The sequence below is a fragment of the Lygodium microphyllum genome, chromosome 17 (assembly GCF_053477565.2).
Source record: "Lygodium microphyllum isolate KBCC chromosome 17, Lygodium_microphyllum_v1.1.10, whole genome shotgun sequence".
NCBI classification, from domain to species: Eukaryota; Viridiplantae; Streptophyta; class Polypodiopsida; order Schizaeales; family Lygodiaceae; genus Lygodium; species Lygodium microphyllum.
In genome coordinates, this window is record NC_141151.1 from 99258333 (window position 1) to 99284919 (window position 26587).

At 43.1% G+C, this 26587-nt stretch overlaps 1 protein-coding gene across 5 annotated transcripts in view; it reads right to left on the minus strand.

Annotated features, from left to right (window-relative positions):
* CLC-E (chloride channel E) overlaps positions 1 to 26587 on the minus strand; it is a 78070-nt gene that overhangs the window by 42995 nt on the left and 8488 nt on the right. For all 5 annotated transcript variants that reach the window (XM_087697821.1, XM_087697820.1, XM_087697819.1 and 2 more), the window contains exons 2-3: positions 7625 to 8060; positions 7159 to 7353 (exon numbers count right to left, since the gene is read on the minus strand). In XM_087697821.1, the coding sequence (XP_087553947.1) occupies positions 7159 to 7353; positions 7625 to 8060 (631 nt within the window). The remainder of the gene's footprint in view (positions 1 to 7158; positions 7354 to 7624; positions 8061 to 26587) is intronic.

The following is a 26587-nucleotide window of genomic DNA, read 5'->3' on the forward strand; positions in this document are numbered from 1 at the left end:
GTAATAACACTAGGCCTTACGGCACTTCTTCCTGTCACCTCTCTCTGAAGCTATAAAGGCCTCATTGAAATATCCATAATGAGATGGAAGCCTCCCATGTAACACAAAGATACCTCATACTCACCAACATCAAGGGCATATGTGTAAACCTCATGGGTGTAGAGGATGTATACGCCCTCAAAGCATTTGCCACTCCATCAAACTCTAAGGGGAGCTTGTAGAGTACCGTTCCCACTAGATGTGCCTCTAAAAGGGCAAACTGCATGTGTTGAAGCTAGTCCTGTAACCTCTGTAACACGGAGCAAAAATGACCAAATGGTGTCTATGCTTCTTGCCAAGGTGTGCCATGTACCTGCTAACCACTCCCACCACAAATGCAATGTTAGGACGTGTACCAACCATAGCATACATCAAGCTGCCAATAGCAAAAGCATATGAAATCTTGGCCATTTCAGCCTTTTCATCATCAGATGTAGAGTTGTTCTCTACACTAAGTTTCACATATGGAGGCAATGGAACACCAGTCGCTTTCCTCCCCTTCGTATTGAAACTCTCCAAAATCTTGGATACATACTCTTGCTCTGATAGATAGAGAAGATCCTTTGACCTATCCCTGAGTATCCGCATCCCAAGAATATGATTTGTCTCACCAAGATCCTTCATGTTAAAACTGCTATGTAGGCTTTGTTTAAGGGTATCCAAGGCATGAACATCTGCTAAAGGTATCAATAAAGGGTCACAACACACATGGGAAAAGGTGCCTCGTACAACATCTGAAGCTTCAACCATATTTCTGGTGATGTCCTGCAGGAGGTAACCGTTGGTAAAACTTCTTTAAAAATATACCGAAGCACTGCATAATACACACGTGCATCATCCAAATCCATGTAAGCACAGCTTTCTCATGGTTGTCCTCATCAAAATCTTTGGGAAGAGGAAAAGGATGCTAAGGCCAAAGAATAGCTCCACATATGATATACCAAATCCGCTTCTGCACAAACCAAGCTTTCATCTCAGCACTCCAAGATAGTCAAGTCCATGTAACTTATCATCTATAGAAGTGCATGCAGAAGCCACTGGGAGAGGAGAAGAAGAGAAGATAGAGAAGATAGAGAAGAGAGGGAATACAGTCAAACCAACAACAAGGGTTTCACAAAATGAGAGTTCACATACAATGTAACCAAAAATCTGATTAAAAACAAAGGCCAATTGCTGCAAAATGAAGAAAAACTAGTCAAAAACTGTGAGAAACAGCAAAAACGGCTTGTACAAACAGCCGCCTAGCCACGATTAGGGGTAGAAAATGAAAAACCCAGGCTGATAGAGCATTTAATGCAGCAAACTAACAATTGCAAGCTAGAATCTAGGCATAGGCTGAAAACACAAGTTGTAGGTCTGAAAAACGCAAGCGTGATCAAAAGAGAAAAGAAAGACCTATAATCAACAGAAAAATCACAACACGAATCTAAATCCTGCAATCTGATACCATGTTAGAAGTGATGCAACAATGGAAGCATAGACAAGTGCTGAAATAAACTATTGACCGCATATTCGCATACAAGTGATTCGTGAAGGAACTTGGAAATATTTCTACCGTCAAGCTTCCTCATCTCTACAATTACTTTTTGCAAAGCCCTAGTAAGAGTCTCTTCATGTTTAATCAATTCATAAGTCCTCAATGAAATCTTTCATATCTACTGTCTTGACAACAACTTCAACTTCAACCAGTTCTCCCATCTTGTAGACTCTACAATCGGCCTTTCATGTTGGGGTCATAAAATGTTGGGGGTTGGAAGGTCTAGGTGTAAATCCACTAGGAATCAAGGAAAAGAAAACACAAATGGAAGAAAGAAATACTAGAATAAGTGTCAAAATATGACGCACCAGCGAGACAGTAGGGTTTGCGGGGAGAAACACGGAGTGAACTCGGCAAACACTGAGAAGAGAAGAGAAGAGAAGAGAGAAGAAACTCTAATGAATGGAATGATGAAGATCTAAATCATGGAGTGAATGTGATACAAGGGAACAAGGGTGCCATAGAACAAGGGAGATGATGAAGACAGCCACGAACCACAAACCGCAATGTCCTCCTGAAGGGGTGTGAGGGCAGTGGTGAGGCTAGAGAGAAGAGGTGACAGACTGAATGAATCAACCATGAAGAATAAGTGATAGAGGTAGCCTATGAATAGGCAAGAGACTGTCTAGGGTGGCGCCCGGAGGGAGGGCGCCGGCTGTCTAGGGTGGTGCCCCACTGTGGGCGCCAACCCCTTTTTGGGGCTATCCATTGTGAAACTCTAAGCGCAATACGCAAAATGCTAACTGCAAGTGAAGGGTTTCTCAACAATAAGGACTCTTGAATATATTGTAGATCACAAAAAACAGATAAACCCAACAAGCAAATATATTACTCTTCTCAACTACAATAAATCCCTTCAAGCCGATTACACTACGCCTAAGATGATACCTTAGGCAAACTCTATCTAAGACGATAGCTCTTAAGAAATTACAACAGCAAGTACAAAGGAGAACTTGGAAGTATTATAGAATACCCTCACCAAAATAGCCCGACTATGCTAACAACCCGAAACCACTTCACCTCTCTTTCTTTGGTAAACCCTATCAAATCTCTTCAATACACTCGGCCATACCAAACTCCGAAAGTAACTCAAAGGTGTACTAGTGTTGGGATATAAAGATGCCTTGTGGCATTTGATAAATATGTAAGCCAAAGAAGTAGTGTAAGATCCCTAGATCTGTCTCAAGATGTCCGGAGTAATCAACCTCCTATGAGCCACTCTTGGTAATAATCAAGTCATCCACATACAAGATGATGAGTACATAGATAATTGAGTCATGATCTAATCGATGAAAACCACTCTGTAAGAAGAACCGATCAATCCTCTAGTACCAAGCTCGAGGAACATGCTTCAAGCCATAGAGGACCTTCTATGACATATAAACATGGTCCTCCTTTCCTTGCACAAGAAAACCAGTAAGCTGTGAGACATAAATCTCCTCCTCGAGGACCTCATTTAGAAAGGCAAACTTTATGTCCATCTGGAAGACAAGGCAATGGTGATGAGCTGCAAGAGCCAAGATAGCTCGAATAGTAGACATCCAAACTGTAGACCTGAAGGTCTCTAAGTAATCCAACCCTGATCTCTAGCAAAACCCTTGGCAACAAGTCGTACCTTATGCTTGTCCAAGGATCCATCTACATGATACTTAGTCTTATAGACCCACTTTACACCAATCAGCTTTTGCTTTGTTGCGCATGGAACCAACTCCCAAGTTTGGTTACACTTGATAGAATTGAGCTCCTCCTTCATAGCACAATGCCAAATATCTTGTGCAAGAGCCTCATCTACTATAGTAGGCTCATGATCCTGAAGAGTTTAACATAAGGACATAGTTCACGTAGGGTGAACTATCCGGCTAGGCCTACAATCTAACTTATCTATGTAGGCTTGAAGGGGTAGCAAGAAAGTGGGAGACTCCGGAGTCTTACATAAGCTATCAATACCATTATGGAATGGTGATGGGCCATAGTTACCAGGAACGGGAAACGGGAACAGAGGGAATGGCATATGTATATATATGCCATTCCCTCCGTTACACACACACACACACATATATGTATGTATGTATGTATGTATGTATGTATGTACACACACACACACACACACACACACATATATATATACATATATACATATATATATATATATATATATATGTAGATAGATAGATAGATAGATAGATAGAGAGAGAGAGAGAGAAAGATATCATATCAACGAAACATAATTCGTGAAATTATAGGTAGGCGGGAGAGGCGAGAGTCGGGAGGCAGGTCTAGGCAGTACGGCGGCCAGGCAATCAAGAGAGGTGCAAGAGGCAGGAGGCGGATCAAGCAAGCAAGAGAGGCGAGAATCGACAATAATCACAAGAGGCAGGTGTCGGGCCAGCTGGCGTGAGGCAGGACAGGACAAGATCGACGGTTTTTTTTTATATATATGTATATGTATGTATGTATGTACATACATACATACATGCATACATACATACATACATACATACATACATATATATATATATATATATATATATATATATATATATATATACACATATATAGATATATAGATATATATATATGTAGATAGATAGATAGATAGAGAGAGAGAGAGAGAGAGAGAGAGAGAGATATCATATCAACCATAATTTGTGAAATTAGAAACATAATTTGTGAAATTTTAGGCAGGCAGGAGAGGCGGGAGTCGCGAGGCGGGTCTGGGCAGTACGGCAGCCAGGTAGTCGAGAGAGGCGCAAGAGGTAGGAGGCGGGTCAGGCAAGCGAGAGAGGCGAGAGTCAACAATAATCACAAGAGGCGGGTGTCGGGCCAGCTGGCGTGAGGCGGGACAGGACAAGATGGACGGGTTTTTTTTTTAATGCCCTGCTACTAGAACGACCGTTCCAAACAGGGAATTGCCCGGAACGGGACAGGGAACGGCCTCGAATGTTCCGCCAGCATTTCCTAGGCCCGGACCTCCCAGAACGCGTTAATCCATTCCTAAGTGCTAGAACGAGCGTTCCTTGTTTCTATGTGATAGGCTCATCCTGCTGCGAAGGAGTCCGAGTAACCTCTGATATCTATAGTGCACATGTCTAGGATAGGGACTCCCCCTCTGTAGGTGAAGGTAAATCCTCCTCATCCAAAGAGAAAGGCTCCTCTTCTGACAACTCAACACTCCTAGAAGAAACGTAAGGGGATGCGAAGGGAGAAGAAATACTCAAAGACAAAGGAGTAGAAGAAGAATGAGCTATCAAAAGAGAGAAAGAGAAGCAAGTGGAGAGGGAAAACAGGGGGGGGGGGGGGGGCAGGTGGGGAGTCACATACAAAAACGAGTGTAGATGGGTAACTTGGAAGGAAAGGGAAGGGGCTGATAGTGGAGGGGTATCAATCGAAGACAAAGAACCACTTGCAGAAGAACTATCAACAAGAACATTAGAGGCTGAAGCCTCACCAAAGATCACATCCCTACTCATCCCAATCTTTCGTTCCATTGAGTCATAGGACTGACAACCCTTCATGGTCGTATTGTAGTCCACAAAGATAAGCTTCTTTAACTTGGAGTCAAGTTTTCTCCCTCTTTTCTTCTTGTCTACATGGACAAATGGATCACGCCCAGACTGATTGCAAATTTCAACTGTAGTAGCCACCGCCTAGGGGTGAGGAAGACCCCTATGCTCCAACATCGATCAGGGCCACCTCCAGCATGGTTCGATTGCCACACTCCACCACATCATTCTCGGATAGTTTACCTTATCAGATACCTCTTCACCCATGCCTTGCCTGACATGGCTTCTGTTTATGGAAGTTGTATTTGCTTCCCCCTTACTATCATTGAAAACCATTCTTTCAAAATGAACAAAAATAACAAATTTTAAGAACCTTTAAATCAGGCTATGTGAAAATAGATATCCAGTCTCCGTATCTTGGTAGGTGCTTGGGCAACTAACAAGAACCCTTGGACTGGTGCCCTAGCTGCTTTAGGGTAGAACCTTTCAGGTATTGAAGAGAGAGTAGAGACTGACTTTCACTCCATCTCGGGCAACTTTTGGGCCTGAGAGAGGGTGTTGAGCCACTAAATTTAGGGTTTCATTAATCCACAATTAAGTCTCTTTAAACCAGTCCCAAAAGCACATTAATGTTAATTATTAATACTAAATGGCTTTTCCTTTTGCTATAGGTCAGGTGCACCCCAAATCCTGTATAAATAGGAGCCAATGTGAGTGCATCCCTCATCCCTCAATCAATATTCCAGCCAGCTTTCATCAGCCCTCATCTTTCATCAGCCCTCATCTCGCCCACTGCTGTCTACACCCCTCCATGGGCAGGTACACAGTTCCTGGTCCTTCTGGGGTGCTGCCTCAGCTGTTCATGCAGTCCACCAGCCAAGCAACCTGATTCAGGGAGTCTATTCTGGAATCTGCATAGACACCTGTATCATCACACCAAGCTGCATTTGCTTCTTCCTCAGCCAAGTGGCCTGTTTCTGATCACTTCTCGGCTGCATTTTCAGTGCTGTCAGCAATGGGGGATCACTCAATAGGTTGCCTTCATTAGATACCCTGTGTTTGCTGCTGATTCAGGCCGCCCAGCAAATGGTGACCATCCTTGAGCTGTTGCCTACCCTTCAGCCCTGCATTAGCTGCCTGGACTTCAGCCAGCAGGCTGCCCTACTGCCATCCATTCAGCTGCTACTGCTGCAGTCAACTTCAGCCCTTTCAGCTCAACCAAATCTGTGTTTACAGCAGTCTGGGCTGTTCCTCAGCTGCCGTCATCATTCTGACACCATCAGAGACTGCTGTTACATTTTTGGTCAATATACGACACTCTTGGAGCTATCATGCTTTCTCTGACTCCTCTTCCAGCTCAGCTCATCCCCAATATAGTTTGTTTAATCATTCATTCATCACTCTGAGTTCTCTTCTTCTTGAGTTCTACTGTTTTCACTGTGTTTATCATATGCTTTGAGTTCTCTAACTCTGTTCAAGCATTTCTTAACGATCTGTATATAAATAGCCAGATTTCAGTGTATAGACTGGAAGAATCAGTCATTGCTACTTCTGCTGGGACTTACTAGGTCATGTATACATGCTGCAGTCTAAGCAGATGTTCTACTTGTACTTGTATTGTCATAATGGTGTTTAAGTATCACCTTTGCCAAAAGAAATGAGGTATAGCATCCTAAATGTTGCACAAGAAACATCATTCTACTGGACAGCTCACATTGCTTCATATGTGTGACCTCACACTAGTGTTAGCTTGAAACTTATTATCATTATCTTAAAAGGTCTAGTTTACTAACAACCCTGAACAAAAGTCAAACAGTATATACCACAATCGAATGTCTGATACAATGGCTCCAAACAAGCCCAAATTATCAGGCTTCAACAGAATCTGACCTATTTTGAAACCTGAATGGCTGGAGTACATTACTGAATAGTTCTGAATATAATCTAGGTGCATGATGCCTTCATAAATTGGCAGAACTCAACAATAAAGCAAAGGGACCAAAATCATAAACTGGCAGAAACACTCCACAATGAAGTGAAGGGACCAAAATGATGGATCAAGAAAGATGAAAAACTTGCCAGCTGGTGAACGAAAATCATAAGCTGGAATCTTAAAAGCTGGATCAGATCCCAACCCTGCTTGTGAAACAACAGAAGCAAGCACTGAACTTAATAACACCATGGCTGTGGTAAGTGATGGTGCAGAATCTGCTGATGATGGCCGCAACACAGACTCAACCGCAAAGAAGCATCCAGATATTACAGCATTGAAACCTGCAAATGTGTGTCACTATCATACAATCCAGCAGAATTTGTCACAATTTCGGTTGTCACAAAATTTAAAAACTCCATGTTGAATACATTATGAAAATTTTCATTATTATGGACATGGCTTTCAGTAATATGGATATGAAGGGAAACCTATGAAAAATGTAAAGTCAAACTGAATTACAAGAATCATCATAAAGCACCCACATACTGTTGGAGTGCTCAAACTTGCAAATGTGCATTACTATTATATTGTATGATCTGATGTAGTATTTACCTGAAGAGATTCCTGCAGCCGACCCTGCAGCAATCAGAGACAATTTCCTCTCGCTGCTATTTTTCAACACGGTACTCAAACCATTAGCAATAGATGCTCCTACCTCAACGCTTGGTCCTTCTGGACCAAGAGAGTTGCCAGTGGCAAGGGTAACTACAGCTGCCACTGTCTTTATCACAGGTTGTAATAAGGCCTTAACCTCAGACCAAATAGTAGTCTTCATCTTTGGATATGCAAATCCTGAAGACTCTTCCAATGCATTCCCATCCACTGCCCCCAAATTATCACGAACAAGATTCAAGAAACCAACAAACAGGCCTCCAGCACATGGCACAGACAGCACTTGCACCCAATGTTTGTCCAATGGTTGAGCTCGTAGCCATGATGCACCACTGTTTGGAACCCCTTGCCAAACAATATCATGTAATTCATGGACCTAAGCAACAAATCTAGCTATGAATTAGGAGCTTGAATAAAGTTCTGAAAATAATTCGATGACAAAATCAGACTTGCAGGCTGCAGCATTTGATAAGCCACACATACATCCATGAGACTACTCTTCAAACCACAACATTTATCTCACATGCGTGAAGTGGGAGTGTTACTACACATCTCCAAATGTTTTTGTCATGCAAACATATTAATTCTGTATTTCTGCAGGGACCACTGTTTTTTAATAAGGTGAATGTTTGCTTTCAAGATGACAAGGGTAGAAGGCTGGTTTTGAGCCAACTTTATTGCACTAACTACCTATAAATCCAGTTAGTTGCATGAAAACCTTAGATTATAATGTTATTCCAATAAAGGAACATTGTTGGATAACTGCATAAAAGCATGTCAAAATATGCCAAATAATTCAACCTCTCATTGAAAATCAATCCTTGTATGAGTGAGACTTGTTCACCAAAGCAATTTCCCAGAGAGAGAGAGAGAGAGAGAGAGAAAGAGAAGAAACATATATTAATGTCTTGTGAGGCCAAAATCAACCTATGAGACAAAACCATATAGAATGCTCATCATCACTAGAAATCAAAGTGTGACGTGCTAAAAGATGAATGAAGCTAAGTGTTGACCCACGCGTGGGGTGATTGTGCAATTAATTTAATGGAAAATGAATGAGAATGGAAGAATTAATTTATGCACAACAATACTCCATCACAAATAAGAAGTAATGAATTAATGAGAGAGAGAGAGAGAGAGAGAGAGAGAGTACAACGCTCTAGGTAATCACACTGAATAATGCCACACTTGTGCAAAATGAGGCACGAAGTATCTTTAAATAATAAAATATGAAACCCTAGTAGCTTAACCGTCATAGGAAAACCTAAAATAAACCCTAACCCTAGTGTCACTTAGTGCTAGGACACTAGGGGCAACAACTGCATTTAATGACAGTTTAAATGCCTAGGGAGCCTGGATCATGGATCTACCGGCGTCAACGCATAGCCCACGAGATGACCTACACTAAGGTGACCTAGAAGACAAAATAATGCCCATGCAGGGATACAACAAGAGGATGAAGCAATACATGTCTAGTTGTATGGCTGAATAATTTACATAGATATCTAGATCCACCTAGTCACGATCGGTGGGTAGAGTAAGTTATACATCCTTGATGAAATAGTAGGGGGGTAGCATCTAGACTGATCCCTCAGCTCTATCAAGTGTTACTCCTATCACTCGCAAATCTCCTGTCACCCCTCTCTATGTAGGTGTTGTGTCTATTTTCATTGTCTCAAAGAAATCAGTAAGCTGCAATGACTGATGTCCCCCTCTCTATATAGTATCTTCCTATAGTAATGACATGTTGAGCCTCTTAATCTCAAGTAGGAACTAGCCCATGGTCTAGGGACTCCATGACTAATCTAAGGGAGGTATCTAGCTCAGACTGTGCTATAGGCTCTACATCTACATATATAGTGCTTCTCACTCTCCACCTCCTCCTCGCATAGTCTACAAATCCATTCAGCTCTAGGAATGTAGGCTGTCCTCCCAGTCTCAATCTCAGCTGATGAGAGGATACCATAAGTTAGCCAATGGCTACCCACAACTCACGTGGCATATGTAAATCTAGGTATCCAAGTCTCTCAATGAAACCATTTGTTGTAGTCCTCATAAAGTAATCCCTGTAGTATGACATCTTCAGCAAACAGGGCTGCCGGGGTGAAGTCCACATATGTTGTATGTATAGCTGGTAAAGGTCCTATCGCATCACCAAGTTCCTCTCATTGTGGGAGAGGTGTATGAAGGGGGAGTCAAGGTCATATTGAAAAGAGGGGAGGTGGTCCATATTGATCCCATATCCTATGAGCCACTACTAGACTTGTACATACCATGAACTCTCATGTCCTACCTCAGCTAGGTTCCTAGAGGCCTCGAAGGCTCTCCTGGGTAGTCTATCTGGGTGCATGTCACAGACTCTGTATGAAGCTGATGGTCTGAAGAAGGGCCTCCATCATCATGGGGGGTGTAGCAAACTCAACTCTCATGATCTCACGTGGTATGGATGGTTTGCTACAGATCATCCATGAGAGCATGATCATCTGTGATCTCTCGATTTGTGTCCATAGATATGTAGCCAGGTCAAAAGTCCAAACAAGTGCACCATACATCATGATTGATGCAACCAATGTGTCAAATAGTCATCTTCATGTAGGAGGCTCCTAGAAGTATGCCTAGTGGCATTGTCTCTCCGTCATGGCCAATGTTGAATATCCGCATATGAGTCGATCTCTAGCTGCTTATGCCATGGTGAATCTCCCAACAAATGTAGTAAATGTGACACCTAAGTAGATATATGAGTCCACAACCTCCACTTGTCCTTCACCTAGGGTGAAGTATCTCCTTCTCATTGGGGCTGATGTATGGAAGACTAGGATCTTGGTTTTCCAAAGATAAACCATCAATCCAAGCAGTGTGCACAAATCATTAAAGGCATGGAGCTATTGTTGTAGACCTCCTCTAACTCAAAGACTAGAACAATATCGACAGCATAAAGCATAGTACAAACCAATATACTTGTGATCTCCACCCCATCATCTCCTTCTCATGTGATGTGGTCTTCTATCTCATCGATGTAGATTCCAAAGAGTGTAGGGGAGAGGCGACATCCCTACTTCACTCCAATGGTGCTAGAGACCATGCCTAAAAGTCCTAGGTATTTTACTCGGCTTACCACCCTCTCGTACAATACATAGATGCCCCAAATCATGTCCGATGGGATCCCCACTGTCTGCAGCCTTTGTAGTAGTCTATCTCAATCCACAAAGCAACAATAGAGTCTTTTCTTCCTTACTTCCTCCTGCTCAATCATGCCTCTCAAGGTGAAGATGTGGTCAATTGTAGAGAATCCCATTTGAATCCAGCCTAACTTGCTGCCCTCAATCTCCCTCTCTCTCCATATGTGCTAAGCCCCCCCTCTATCACTACTCCATGTATCTTAGCCAATGTGTGGCCCACCATGGCAGTCCTATAGTTACCAACATCTAGGGGATTGCCAAACTTGTGGATGGGCAAGATGCTACGCATGGTCTGTTTTGCTAAAATATGCATTACATGCTGAGTTAGCCCCTTGAACAGCCCCAAAAATGCATTTAATGAAAACCTTAAAATGGGGAGCTATTCGAGAGAGTTAAAACGGGGAGAGATTCAAGGTCCCAACACTTTCTATAAATATGCAAGCTGCCCTCCATTCAGCCCAATCTCATTTTTACAAGTTACAGGTGATCTAGCTTCACTACCCACACCCTATCCGCGGAGAACATCTCACCCAAGGCTTCCCATCACTATCTACACCCATCTGGCACCCGTGTGCAGCCTTTTCCACGTAATCTACACTCTTCGCTGCTACAAACAGCCAGGCAGACCTCTCCTACTGCTGCTTTTTCTGTAGATTGCTGCTGCCCTGCTGTCTACGATCCTCTAGCAGCTGCATTTGCTACAGCCCTTTGCCACCCAAGCTGTGGCCATACTTTTTGCCGCTGCTACTGCCGCCTGGCTATCTTACACTCCCTGGAGACCGCGTTTTGCAAATGTCTTGCTCTTTTGCATGTCCAACTGGCATCACTATTTGCTATGTTTACTACTATCCGACATTTGGAGGCTGCATTGCTGCATTTCGGGATCCGGCAAGAGTACGACACACTCTCCAACTCATTACCTCTACCTTGGTCCTCAAGACACGAGAGTTCAAGGTACAATTTTCATTTCCTGCAAGGTATGTTTGTTGCATGAGGATTGTATTATATTTATTCATTCACTCAGGTCTTCACTATGTTCATCGTCTCTGAGATATCCTAACCCTAATTGTGTTCTATTGAGTTTATGCTTTGTCGTACACTTTCATTTGTGTTTTTGCATTAGGGTATTTCTTACAATGGTATCAGAGCTAGATCTCTTCCCTCGGTCTTTAATCTAAAAGCCCTTCAAAGAAGCAAGAACAACAGGAGGGCAAGATGGCTTTGAACATGACTTCACCACATCATGATGCTCCCAAGCCAAACAAATCAAGAAACGAAATGAAGTGGGCCTCACAACTTGCTCCTCTATCTTCCGTCATGGCCAGAGAGACTTTGGACTACCATGGAGTCCATAGACCATTTAAGTTCTCACAAGCCAAATAGGATCTCATCCTCATGTATCAAGCTCAGTAACATATTTAAGGTAAATTTAATTTTTCCCCTTTAGATTTAGTGCACCAGTCTAATGATTTTGCAAGAAGGACGGAAGCTCCACAAAGGACTAGCCATCCTTACGTGGAAATTGGCATGGAGTACAAACCCTTTTTCTCTTACCACCTACATCTCCATCTTTGCCACTTTCTTCTATGCCATACACATCTCCATCTTCATTCATTCCTATGCCAAGTACGCAAAACAACACTTCTCAATCTTTTGAATTTACTTCCTCTTTTTCGCAAGATATTGGTAATGCTCAAAATGAAGAAACTCTTCACACCAAGTATCGGTTTACAGGCCCTAAAGAAGAAAGATTTTTCCATTTGAACTCAAGAAAAGATAAGCAAAAGTAACAATATTCATTGGTGAGTGCTCCTTTAACTTTTCCTTGAGCTTGTACATCTCGTGGTCAATTTGATTTTGGTGAATTATATTTTTCATCATTTGCATTTATTGGACAAAAGGAACCAAACTCATTTCCTGCAACTACACCAATCACAAATCCATTTAATCTCCCACCCATCCCACCACTAGTTCTGCCAACCTCCATTAAGTGCACCTTTCATGACTTCACACATCACACTGAGTGGTCCTTCACCCTTAGGCACAACCTTTAGATTCTAATCTTTTCCTCAACGGGTGGTGTCTCCATGATGAAAGTTCATCCTTCCGTCCACACTTTCAAGATTTTCACAGTCTAGGAATGCCACCCAGCCATTACTGAGTGTGGATCAATTGGTACCACAATTTGCTTCCGTGGCATTATCTAGAGGACCTTCTAGTCATTTTGCTATGCCCTAGCCAACAATAGGACAGGGCTTACGTGTCCCGATGCCTCCATCTCCACCAACACTTTATGGAAACATTCATGTTCCAATGAATCTGTATTACTCGGCACCCATTGGATATTTTCAGCCTATTTCTGCCTACCTATCTCCTCCACCTCCTATCTATCCACAAAATAAAAACTCCAATCAAAATTGAAAACAAAACCAAACTCAAAATCAAAATCAAGCTAGTGAGACCCAAGGAAACTCCCTGTCATCTCTAATAACCAGATGGCAGAATGTACCGAAAAAAAATTGATACTGTCAACATTGTCATAAGGCTGGCTACTTTGGCAATGAGGCAAGAGGCACAACACCAAAAGCTAAGACTCAGACCCCCACCCCTCAGTCGAGCAACCCCTAACACGGGATACAAGGTGGTGGCAATCCTCAAGAGGGATAGTGGCAAGGCCAGACCCACGTTGTCACCAATCAGCCATCATAGCCAACAATGTTCTCGACGCCAAAGGGCTTATCTAACTGGTCTACAGATGCCCACATTGTCTTTGTAGAGATATTTGAGGATGCGAGTCTCGTCAAGTTGCCTCTTGACGAGGTGACTATAGAGGCCCACTCATCACAGCCAAGTACTTCAACTACTCCTTGGATTGTGGACACATAGAGCTGAGGCGCCTCTTAGATTGATTCATTGATCTTTGGCGGCTAACATCTATCGTTGCCATGAACAGCACACTATATTTCTTTTTTAATTGTGGATGATCATTCTCAATACATGTGGGTATACTTTCTCAAGCATAAGTTTGATGTCTTTACATATTTCTCTACTTGGGTGTTGCTAGTGCATAACCAAATTAATCATCATGTAGGATGCATGAGAAGTGAACAGTAGGCGCGAGTTCACCTCCCACGAGTTTTCCAAGTTTCTACAAGAGCATGGCATCTCACACCAACTTACCTCTACCAACTTCCCTTCACAAAAATAGAGTCGTAGAGCGTACGAACTTGACCATCTGGAACATGGCACGCTCTATGCTATTTGTAGCAGAGCTCCCTCAATGCCTTTGGGTCAAGACTTTTAACACTTTGGTGCACATCCTCAACAAATGCCCAATTGCGACTATCCCTCAAAGAACTTTGTATGAGGCATTTTTTGGCCCTTGGCCTATAGTTTCCCACTTTCGAGTCTTGGGATTCGTGCTTACACGCACATCCCAAATGATAAGATAAGAAAGCTCACTCCCCAAGCTGATCTCTTGATCTTTGTACAATACTCCTCCAAAGTAAAAGCCTATCGTTTGTTCAATCCTCAAACAAACAAGGTGATCATTAGGAGAGATGTACTGTTTGATGAGAGAGAGATTGTGTAATTTTCTATACCGGAGTTCAAGTCATTTCTTCACATAATTCCCTCGAAGATAGTGCCTTTTGAGCCACGTCTACTAACTGCTCGTAAGCCATCCACAAATTCTTCCATTCCCAAGCTCCCTTCATGAGACCCATTACCTCACTGGTACCAATAGACCATGCGGAATTCAAGGATCCTTCCATCGGGTTCCACTATATAGGGCCCTAGAAGATCTACTCGACTTGCATCTTAGGCATCATTTGCATCGTTGTTTACAGTCAATTACATAGCACATTCTAAGCTAGATAGCAGGTAGGAGGCCCTTCAACTGACAACGCCCTTAATGGCGAGAGGTCATGGAGAAGGAGCTAGAGAGTATTGACCAAAATGAGACTTGGACTTTGGTGGATCATCCAAGTCACAAGAAAGTCATCGGACGAAGTGGATTTTTAGGACTAAGGTAAAGGCTGATGGGACTTTAGACAAGTGTAAGGCTCACCTTGTGGTGCAAGGGTTTCAGCAAAAGCAAGGCATTGACTATGACAAGACCTTTACTCCTACTGCATGGTTGACTTCATTTCGTATGTCGGTTGCACTCGCTGTCAGAGTGCAGCGATGCAAAAGCGTAGGACAAAGACTGAGAGAGTGAACACAGAGAGAAGAGAGAGAGAGAGAGAAAAGGAGACAGTGTAAACACAGAAAATCTGCAGTGTAGTATGCTGTATAAGAGTGCAGAAATATACGCAGGGGCAAAGGAAATATCTGCGTATGTCTCCGACTTGATGACCTCGATCTCTGTTAGCCCGAGCACAGTCTGTCTTAGCCAACAGATCTCAAGATTAGAATCTGAAGTGAATAGATAACTGAGTGTGCCACAAACCGTGGCATCCTACCATACTCCTGACGTGTCCTCTGCGCTGAGGTGGAACTTGCTGTACTCTGCTGTCCACTGACTGTCCAGGAAATGACTGTCTAGCACCCCCTCTCAGATCCAGGACGGGTCAAAAGACTGAGGGATCTGGAATGCTGCCGAAGAAGAGCCTGGGAAGGAGCCTTTGTAAACAAATCTGCAAGATTATCCTCCGTCTTGCAGTACTCCACATCAATGGTCCCATCCAAAAGCTTCTCCGGAATGAAGTGATACTGGATCTCAATGTGCTTCGTCCTGGCATGGAATACAGGATTCCGTACCAAGGCAATGCAACTCTCATTGTCGCACCGCAGAAGAGTAGGATGAGTCTAAGGGCAGCCAAGCTCCTCCAACAATCTCCGAAGCCACACAACCTCACATGTGGTGGAAGACAAGCCCGATACTCCGCCTCAGTAGAAGAAAGGGCTACCGTGGGCTGCTTCTCGCTACTCCAAGAGATAACACCTGTACCCAAGGTAAAACAGTAGCCTGTAGTAGACCGTCACTGGTCCACATCGCCAGCCCAATCCGAGTCACTCCAACCGACAATCAGAAACATCTGTACCGGTGGGATAAGAAATCCCTAAGTCAAAGGTCCCCCTCAAATACCGAAGAATCCTTAGGGCAGCCTGCCAATGCACCTGTTTGGGTTCAGTCATGAACCGTGCCAAAAGACCCACAGTAAAACAAAGATAAACACGAGTGTTGAGAAGCCAAATCAAGGATCCAATCAACTGACGGTAGCGGGAAGCATCCATCACGAGAGAATCTGAGTGTGAAGTGGCCTTCTAGTTCGAATCCATAGGAGTAGTACCATCTCAAAAGCCACCAAGAGCTCTTGAATATACCTCTACTGAGAGATGAAAATCTCCCTCTGAGACTGATAAATCTCGTGACCCAAGAAGAAATGAAGAAGCCCCAAATCCGTCATCTCGAATGCCTGATGTAAAGTTGTCTTGGTCTCTCGGACCTTCTGTGCATGATCCCCTGTCAAAATCAAATCATCAACATACAACACAAACAACACACGACCAACCTCGAAAGTGTGCACATAAGGCTGCGGATCAGCCTGGGAGCGCTGATATCCCAACTTCAACTGAAGAAACGAATCAATCTTCTCGTTCCATGCACGCGGAGCCTGCTTGAGGCCATACAAGGCCTTCTTTAACCCGTAAACTTTCCCATCCGAGGATCCAAAGCCAACAGGCTGCTCAACATAGATCTCCTCCTGCAAGTCACCATTCAGAAAGGCCGACTTCACATCCAACTAATAAACAGGCCATCTCCTATGGCCAACCAAGGCAAGAATAGCTCGAATAGTCGCCATACGAGCAGTGGGGGCAAAAGTATCATGGAAATCAATGCCTGGGCACTGAGCAAAACCTTTAGCAACAAGGCGAGCCTTGTGCTTGTCCAAAGAACCATCGCTAAGGTACTTAGTCTTGAAGACCCACTTGACACCAATCACATTCTTGTGAGAGGGACGAGGCACAAGAGACCAAGTGTCATTCTTCTCAATAGCCTTCAACTCGGCTTCCATGGCCTTCCGCCAATGATCAGACTGCAAAGCCTCCTTCACGAAAGTGGGCTCACGATCCTGCATAACACACGTCAGCAAACAATAGTTGGAGCAAACAAGCTCCGAAGAATGTACCTGGTTCCTCCATGACCTCCACGGTCCATCCTGCGGTTCCCACTCCTCAGGGACTCCCTCGATCCCTGAATCTCGGAGTGTGTCACGGGCCCAATGAGGAGGAGGATGAATCTCTCCCCGTCGCTCTCCATCTGCTAAAAACTCAAGTACATCCACCAGCGAAGAATCTCCATCAAAGGCTTTGGCTCCAAAGAAGTTGTCTCGGAAGCCCAACTCTCCCCTGGATCTCCAAGGACGGGGTGCTCCTCACCCCCCTCTGTGACCGGAACTTCCACCAACCGCACATCTCGGCTTGTGTAGACATCCCGCTTGACGAAATCAAACACACGATAACCTTGGGACTAGGAGCTATAGCCAATAAAAACCTGTCGTCGAGAAGCCGCCTCGAACTTATCACGCTGCGTCTTCGGAATGTGCACATAAGCGTCATACCCAAAGATCCTGAAATAAGAGACATTAGGCTTAGTCCCGAAGTAAGCCTCAAAAGGTGTCATCCTATCAACAGCCAAAGTGGGAGATCGATTGAGGATGTGAACTGCGGTAGCCACTGCCTCAGCCCACAGAAACTGAGGTGTCTGTCGGTGCTCCATCATGGTGTGCGCCATCTTGATCACACTTCGGTTTTTCCGCTCCAAAATGCCATTCTCTTGGGGAGTGTTGGTGTTAGCAAACTCCTGGTGAATGCCCATTTGCACAAAAACGAGCAAACTCATTAGACATAAATTCACCTCCCTTGTCTGAACGCAAGGTCTTCAGTCACCGGCCAAAACGGTTCTCCTCAAAGAGAAGCCAATCCTTGAAGTGAGAGAAAGCCTCCGACTTCAAAGTCAAGAAATAGGCCCAAGTCATCCTGTTGTAGTCATCTACGATCAACATGAAGTACAAGCTCCCCTTCAGGGACTCGGTCCTCATCGGGCCACAAAGATCCGTAGATACAAGCTCCATGGGTGAAGTAGACCGCCTAGAAGCTTTGTTGGGAATCGCATCCCGATGCAGTTCCCCACAAATGCAGGAGACACATGGCTGATGGCTCACCACTATGTCCGGCAATCCTTGGACAAACAACCCTCGCGACGCCTTCCGAAGGTACTCGTAGTTCAGGTGGCCAAATTGAGCATGCCATAGCTCGGACTGTGTCTGAGAAGTAAGAAGAAGAGAGGTAAGAGCTGGAGAAGACTTCAACTTGTAGATGCCATCCTCCTCATATCCTGCAGAGAGAACCTTCCTCAATCCACGATCAAGGATGCGAACAGTATCACTGTCAAACTCCACCAAGAGACCAAGAGTACAAATCTTATGGACCGAAAGCAAATGATACCCCAAGCCTGGCACATGCAACACCTCGGAAGTGTGGGTACTACCACATCCATCTGGAATAAGCTGCATCTCACCCCGCACAGCAATAGACACAGAAGAGCTGTCTCCAATGAGAATCTGTCCACATGAAGGTCGCAAATGGGCAACACCATCAGAAGAAGGAGTCATGTGCCGTGAGGCACCACTGTCCACAATTCACTCTCGAGCCTGAGAAGCTGTCATCGCAACATCAGAAGTCTTCGATATAGAGTCCTCAATGACTGCTAAGTGTAGAAAAGCAGCTGATGAGGGTACAGCCACCGCTCCAGAATCCTTCGTGTCCTTCTTGGTGTCCTTCTTGTCTTTGTCGGGGCAATCCTTCTCCAATAGCCGGTCTTACCACAAATATGGCAAGTCAATTCCTTCTCCTTGTCCTTCTTGGATTTGTTGTCCTCCATCTTCTTCTTTTGGTCCTTCCCCTTCTTCTAAGAGATTTGACCAACCAATGCCTCCGATTTGGAAGCATTCTGTCCCTTCAACTGTTCCTCTTGGTCCACGACCATAGGAACCAACTCTTCCCACCGAAGAGTCGACTCCCGCCTGAAGCAATAAGAGCGGAATAAAAGGTACCGAATCGTGGCAGCAACTGGGACAGTAATGTAATCGCCATGTCTTCAGAGGAAATAGGCTTCCCCGCTTTTTAAACCTGCATCTGAAGCTGTCGAAGCTTGTTGATGTGTTCCCGAAGCGAAGAAGACTTATTCACGGACAAAGTCCGTATCTGCACCTCCAAAGAAACCCTCTTCATCAGGGTCATCCGGTTGTACATCTGGTCGAGCTCCAGCCATATCTCTCGAGCCACCGTCAAGTGCTCAATGTGAGCTATCACGGCTGTAGTGCGACAGAAACAGAAAAGATCGAATCCTGGCATTCAGTTTGTCCCAATGAGACTGGGCCTTGGTCAACTCCGCACGAGCATTGAAAGAGAATTTGGACTCATCCCTCACCGAGGGCCTATGAAACTCCTCCATCACCAATTCCGCCAAATCATAAGACTCCAAAATGGCCAACATTATCACCCGCCAAATGCGGTAATTGTCACCATCAAGCTTTTGATCCGATGGAAGAGCTGGTAGGACAGGCACCTTCCTGTCCATTATCGCCTGGAACTCCAAATCAATCTCTGTAGACATGTTAACCTGCAATACCTGCACAAACGCAAAATCAATCTCCCTTTGACTGTGTAAACACAGCCTTCTAGGGCTGGTTCCACCACTGCCCAAACCTTCTTCACCTGTTGGAGACGATGAAAAAGTGAAATCTGCAATGGAAGGCCTCAAACGCAGCCTTCCTCCCCTTCGAACAGCAATAACCTACAGCAAATTCCCCGATTAGACTCCTTTCCTGCACGCCCACACTCGCTTCAGCCTTGATCCGATGTGCAGCCCTCCCACTCGTCCTCGAATCCTAGAAATGCAACCTTGTGTCGCGCTGAAATCTCCTCTTCAGATAGGTTCAACCCTCAGTCAGTCCATCTTCATCGCTCTCATACCATGTCAGAGTGCAGCAATGCAGAAGCGTAGGACAAAGACTGAGAGAGAGTGAACACAGAGAGAAGAGAGAGAGAGAAAAGGAGAGTGTAAACGCAGAAAACCTGCAGTGTAGTATGTTGTATAAGAGTGCAGAAATATACACGGGGGTAAAGGAAATATCTACGTATGTCTCTGACTTGATGACCTCGATCTCCGTCAGCCCAAGCACAATCTATCTCGGCCAACAAATCTCAAGATCAGAATCTGAAGTGAATAGATAACTGAGTGTGCCACAAACCGGCTATAAATAGCCATAAAAATAGGAAATAACTGCACCAAGTCAGTAAACTAGCCTAAACTGGCCGACTGCGCAATCCGACTAGACAGAACTGCTGTCCGACTGCCCAGTGCTACGTGGAATCCTGCCATACTGCTGACGTGTCCTTTGCGCTGAGGTGGAACCTGTTGTACTCTGATGTCCACCGACTGTCCAAGAAATGAATGTCTAACACTCGCCGCTCACTACGGTTGGCTAATCTATTAGATGGACATCAAAAGTGCATTTCTAAACTGTTATCTGAAAGAGGAAGTCTATGTGAAGTAGCCATCCAGATTTTCTTCCAGTAACTAGAAAGATAAGGTGTTTTGCTTGCAGAAAGCTCTTTATAGGCTGGAGTAAGCACCACACTCTTGGTTCTAGAGGATGGATGAGTTCCTTGGAGCTCACGAATACCATTATATCCCTTATGACCCGAACTTATATGTCCGCATCACTTCAAAGAGGCTCAACTATATCCTACTATACGTTGATGATTTACTTATCACTAGCTCAAACTTTGCTGCCATAGCAGAAATTAAGACTCAACTTTGTGCTACTTTTAAGATGACGACCTTGGTTTGTTGTCTTAACTTTTGGGGATGTAGGTAGTTAGATCTAGGGGAAGTATTTTTGTGTTATAACAGAAGTACACTCTTTAGTTAGTGGATCAGCATTGCATGGATCAAACTTGGCTTGTGGCCATGCCTCTTGATTTCAGTGTCCATCTTTCTAAGGATACCCTAGGTCACCCACACATCTGTGGTAGTGAAACTCCTTTGGTTGATTCACACTAAGCCATGTTTAGCTTACTTCCTTAGTTTTTCATTGCACCTAGGATGTCACATTGGATTATATGTCTTTTTGTTTTCAACTATTTGTAGTAAACCTATTCTTAAAGCTTGACTTATGATTCTGGTTTATGTTTATAGGGATACACTAGTATACTCACTCTACTCAGCATGAGATCCTTACAACTAGCATTCCCATGGTGGCTACTCTTTACCTTGGGCACAGCACCCATCTCTTGGGCTACCCATAATAAGGAGACGGTGGCGGCTTCCATGGCCAAAGTTGTGTATACAGCTCTCTTTGATGGTACCGCAAAGGCTATCTACTTGAGGAGCTTACTAGCGGTGCTTTAATTCCCAAGTGGTGTATTGACTATCCTCTACTAGTACAACCATAGTGTGATTGCACTAGCTAATAGCTGTGAAGAAATGCTCTAAATGCAAAAAACACAAAACCAATCGTACAATAAAGCACAAACTGATAAACACAGAACATAGTTAGGGTTAGGGTTAGGGTAACTCAAACAGTGGTCACAATGAATAATGAAGTGAATGAATAATGAATATACAATGCTCATACAACAAACACATTATGCAGTGAATATTAAATCTCGAACTCTCATTTCTCTGGGATCAAGGCAAAGGTTATGAGCAAGAGAGTGTGTTGTACTCTAAAGAATCTCAAATCGCAACAAGGGAGTCTCCGAGTATCGAACACCTGCAAATGCAGCCACGGAAGGTTGGATCTAATAGAAGCAGCAAGGTAGAAGAGAGAAAGACTAAAAACGCATGTAACTTAAAAGAAAGAAAACTAGGCGACAATTGGAGATGGCAAACGCAATAGTCTACAAGTGGGCAACACTATAGATAATCCTATGGAGAACAGAGAAGATCAAACACAGGTAATCAACGCAAGGCAACAGCTCCAAAGACCCTTGATGACTATAAACACAACTTGGATGATGATGTTAGTAGTTAGGGATAGAAGCCTGGCAGTAAATGCAAGTCTAGTAATAATGGAGCAGCAAGTAACAACTAGATGTGGATGATAGAGATTGGAATCAGGCATCAAATGGTGGCAGATAACAATGGAAAACTCTAACCATGATGTCCTCTGAATGGCGTGTAAGCAGCAAAGATACAGCTCTTGAAACCTGCAAAAACGAGATTGAGGGAGTGTGGTGGACTTCGTGCCTATTTATAGAGAGTTTGAAGCACCCAAATTAGGGTTTTGCATGTAAAACATAGTAACTCTCTAGGATCGGGTCTCCTTTCAAATTAAGATGGTTTCTTCATTAACTAAGGGTGTTGTGTTTTTGGGCTATTTAAGTCAGACTAATGTATTTTTAGCTCAACACCCCCTCTCAAGCGCAAAATTGAGCCATGAGAAATAAAGCCTTTCATACTGATTTTTCTTGTATCCCAAGGCGTTCCACCCCAAAGCAATGAGGGCATCAAGCAAAGGATGCACATTGGCTACCCAGTGATATACCAAGACTACAAAGGCAATAGTTATCTTACCAAGGGAGCCCAAGTGATCACCCCAGAGAGGCCACGATATCGAACCAAGGGTGCCTACCGAAGGGGTCTACCAAGTCTTGCAAAGACAAAAGAAATCAACAATAGACCTTTTTTTAAAAAGGGTTCTTGCATTAGTTTATTCACAAGATTTAACATTAAGTGAGGGTTTCAAATAAGTGTTCATCTGATTGAGTCACTGTGCCCTGAAGTACAGGAAACAAGGATAGATAGCCCCACAACCGTCACAAAACAAGCAAAACAATCCCATACACAACTAGGATGAGTGCCTGGGGATTCCTATGGGACTGTGTGTGTCAATCATATGGAGAATATGTGGAGAGAAAAACATTATGACAGGTAAGGAAGCAAAACAAGCAAAGCCAACATGTAAGCATAGGAGAAAAAAACTGCCTTTGGAGACTACCATGTGCAATGCCAAGAGCATGGTGGATCGGAAGGTGACTACTCCAAGGGTGACCGAAAAGGGATAAATGTATATAGATGCATGTTTACATGAACAGAATGCCAATGCATGGGTTAATACAAAGGAAGATGCAAGTATTCATACCCATACAAAATGCAATGCAATAGTGCTACTTAGACAATGCCCTCACAAGGATTTTGTTCACTTGTCCAAGCACTCATTTACAATCATGTTATCTTAATAATGCGAATGAAGTTACAAATGTACATAATATACAATATAAAATGAACAAGTGTCTGAAAGTGAAAAATTGTAAGCATCATCACTGTCACTATCAAGAGAAGAAGCTTCCCCCTCTCAAACTGAAAGAAGAAATAAGGGAAGCATTCTCTGCCCATCAATCTAAAGAAGTAGAGAAGGGTGTATCCAAACCGATCTGTAATAGAAGGTACTAGAGAACTAGCCGGTTGATCGCCTTAGTCAAAATATCTACAAAACTATCACTGGATGATACAAACTCTAGGTAAATAGTGCCTAGCTTAACCTGCTCTCTGGTGAAGTGGAAGTAAACCGCAATGTGTCGTACCTCAGAAGTGATGATACAATTGTCCACAAGGACAACGGCACTTTGGTTATTACAATAGACAACTGTAGGGGACTCCAAACAGTGGAAGACGTGTATATTACTAAAAGGGATGTGATAGATGCCTTGTTCTCAACTCATGATGCTTTGTCACAATCATGGATTGTTGACAACAATGCTTCATTTCATGTAACTCTATCTTTGGAGTGTTTTTCTTCTTATACAGAAGGTAACCTTGGGAAAGTCAATCTAGACAACAACCATGCATGTGATATTGAAGGAATGGGTACAATACATGTAACCAGCTTTCCTCCTCGGATAGGGTGGTAATTAACCTAATTAAGCACTCTTTACAGCAATAAACAAATTCACAAAACTGAAATGCACACTTTACCATATAATCTTGGATATTGGATACCCTGTTGGCCCCAAACCTGGCACACCTTTCAGTATTTATTTAACTTAATTAAAAAAGAAGTTGATGTACAATGGGATTCTCCCAAATCATTTCAGTATTCCAACTCCCCTTACCGTCCAAAATGACCAACAAGTCTTCAATCTGATTTGCCCCTTGATTCAAGCAGTCAATTGGCGTTCATCCGCTTTGATGGAGATGGAAAATGCCCCAAATTCATTGATTGCTGGTCCCTCCACTTGAATTTGACTAAAAACAGCTTCAACCCTGTTGAATCCAAGTCTTGGAGCTTCCAATTTCTGGCACGCTTCCTGAGGCTATTGCTAAACCCTAATTTATGCTGCAGATTAGGGTCTACAGCAGAGAAATCTGAAATTTCTCAGCCTCTAGTGATCTCAATATTATAATCTTCGAAGCAAGGCTGTAGAAAGGTTGGGAGATGAGAGAGAATGCTGAGGAGAGAGAAAATTCAAACTTTCTTCTCGCGAAAAACTGAAGAAAATCAGTCATTTACTACTGTTGCCCTGTCTCAACAACTTGTAGATACAAAGAACTGAAGAAAATCAATCATTTACTACTGCTGCCTTGTCTCAATAGCCTGTAGATGCTCTCACCTATTGTTGATTGGTCTTCTCTTGCCCCTGGCTGCCTCAAAAGGTCCTCCAATGGCTGCAAATCAAACCAGCAACATCTTCTCTCTCTTTCTTGCAGACTAAATACTCTAAAAGGCCTCTCTCCAAGCTCTAAAAAACGTTTTTCAATCTTGCATGGGCAGTTTTGACAAGTGGCAACCTTCCCAAATGATTTTTTCAACATTATCTATAATTAGATATTAATTTTTACTCTTTAAATACTGAAAATTAATCTAATAATTATCTCAGTGCCTTGAAAAGCAATTTGATTTGACAATAATTAAATTGGCTAAGCAACTTCCATTCCCGAGTGTCTCTATGCTATCTTTGACCATCAGATTGGCGTTAGATACCATTAAACACCACTTCTCTAGTGTCACCAACTAACACTTATCTTTTATACCTACAAGATAGGCGACACATAGCACTATTTTATTGACTAGAGTTTGCATGGGCCATCCACGTGGCTATCTAGGCCAACAACTGGCACCACATACCACCAAGTACCTGTGTAGCATAACTTATAGTAACTTTTGCCTTTGACATCCCGTGATTTCCTTAGGTCTTGGGCTCGTAGATTTACTCTAACCCCAGTTACACCTCATATGTGCAACAGTTACGTAACCATGTAATTAAAAATTAATCCACATATTTAAGTAAGGTTTCAAAAATACATGTCCTCATGACAATATACCTAGCTCTTGAAAATGGTCAGGAATTGATCCTTCATGATGTTAGGTATATACTTGGTATTAAGAAGAGTTTGCTTATTGTTGGGTAGCTAGACAGCAAGGGTTACTTTACTACCTTTGGTGCTAGAATGTGGAGATACAGAAAGAGTCTATGCTAGTCACTAGAGGTAGTAAAAAGGAACCTCTATATTATCTCTATTGCAAGGCACTTCCTGAAAAGTTTATTACAATTGCTAAAGTGCAGTCACACATGGAGTTATGGCACAAGCGTCTTGGACACGAGCCAAAAGGGTTTGCAGGCACTTTCTTCACTTGGAAAGAGTTGATGTGAAAAACTCAAAGCTTGACTTTTGTGATGACTGTGTTTTGGGAAAACATGTATAGAGTTCATACTCTCATGAAGCCTCTAGGAAGGCATGTATCTTGGATTTAGTCCATTCTAATGTATGCACCGTGCCAATAAAAAACTCGTAGCGATTTTCGTTATTTTGTGTCTTTTATTAATGACCATTCTAGAAAGCTATGGGTTTACTTACATAAGCAGAAGAGTGAGGCATTGAATGCCTTTTAAAAGTTTTATGCATTTGTTAGTACTCAAAAGGGTTTAAAATTAAAATGCATAAGAACAGCCAACGGGAGAGAGTATGTATCTAAAGTATTCAATAAGTTTTGTGATGTCAATGGGATTAAACGCGGCTTATAGCTCCTTTTTATAATCCGTCATCTAATGGTGTGGATAAGCGAATGAATCGCACATTATGTGAGAAGATTCGGTGCATATTGTCCCAGCTAATCTCCTGTAATTGTTTTGGGAAGAGGCACTTAAAACCGCGATGTATATTTGCAACCGATCTCCACACTGTGCACTCGAAAGTGGCATCCCTGAAAAGGTTTGGTCTAGCAAACCTCCTTCATATAACCACTTAAGGGTCTTTGGCTGTGAATGCTATGTACATGTACCTGTTGGTAGCAGAACCAAACTTGACATGAAATCCCATAGAGGCATCTTCATGGGTTATAGAGATGAAGGTGAAATGAACTATAGAGTTTAGGTTCCAAGCATGAAAAAGGTGCTACGCAACCGAGATGTGGTATTTAATGAGTCAAAGCTGCTGAAAAATGCCACATCTAATGACTTGGACAAAAAGAAAGTAAATTTTCAGCATGATCAGCCATTTGAACAGCCATCAGCCCATTGAAAATTCAGCTCCATTTGATATTGATTATGACAATCAGCATATCATCATTGAGCCAAATGAAAATGGGCAACAAAGGGATACTAAAAACCAGTTTGGGCAACAAAATCAGCATGCTGAAAATGAATTACAACAGCCTGAAAATGTATTACAGCAACTTGAACATGCAGTTAAACAAACAAATAATGAGGT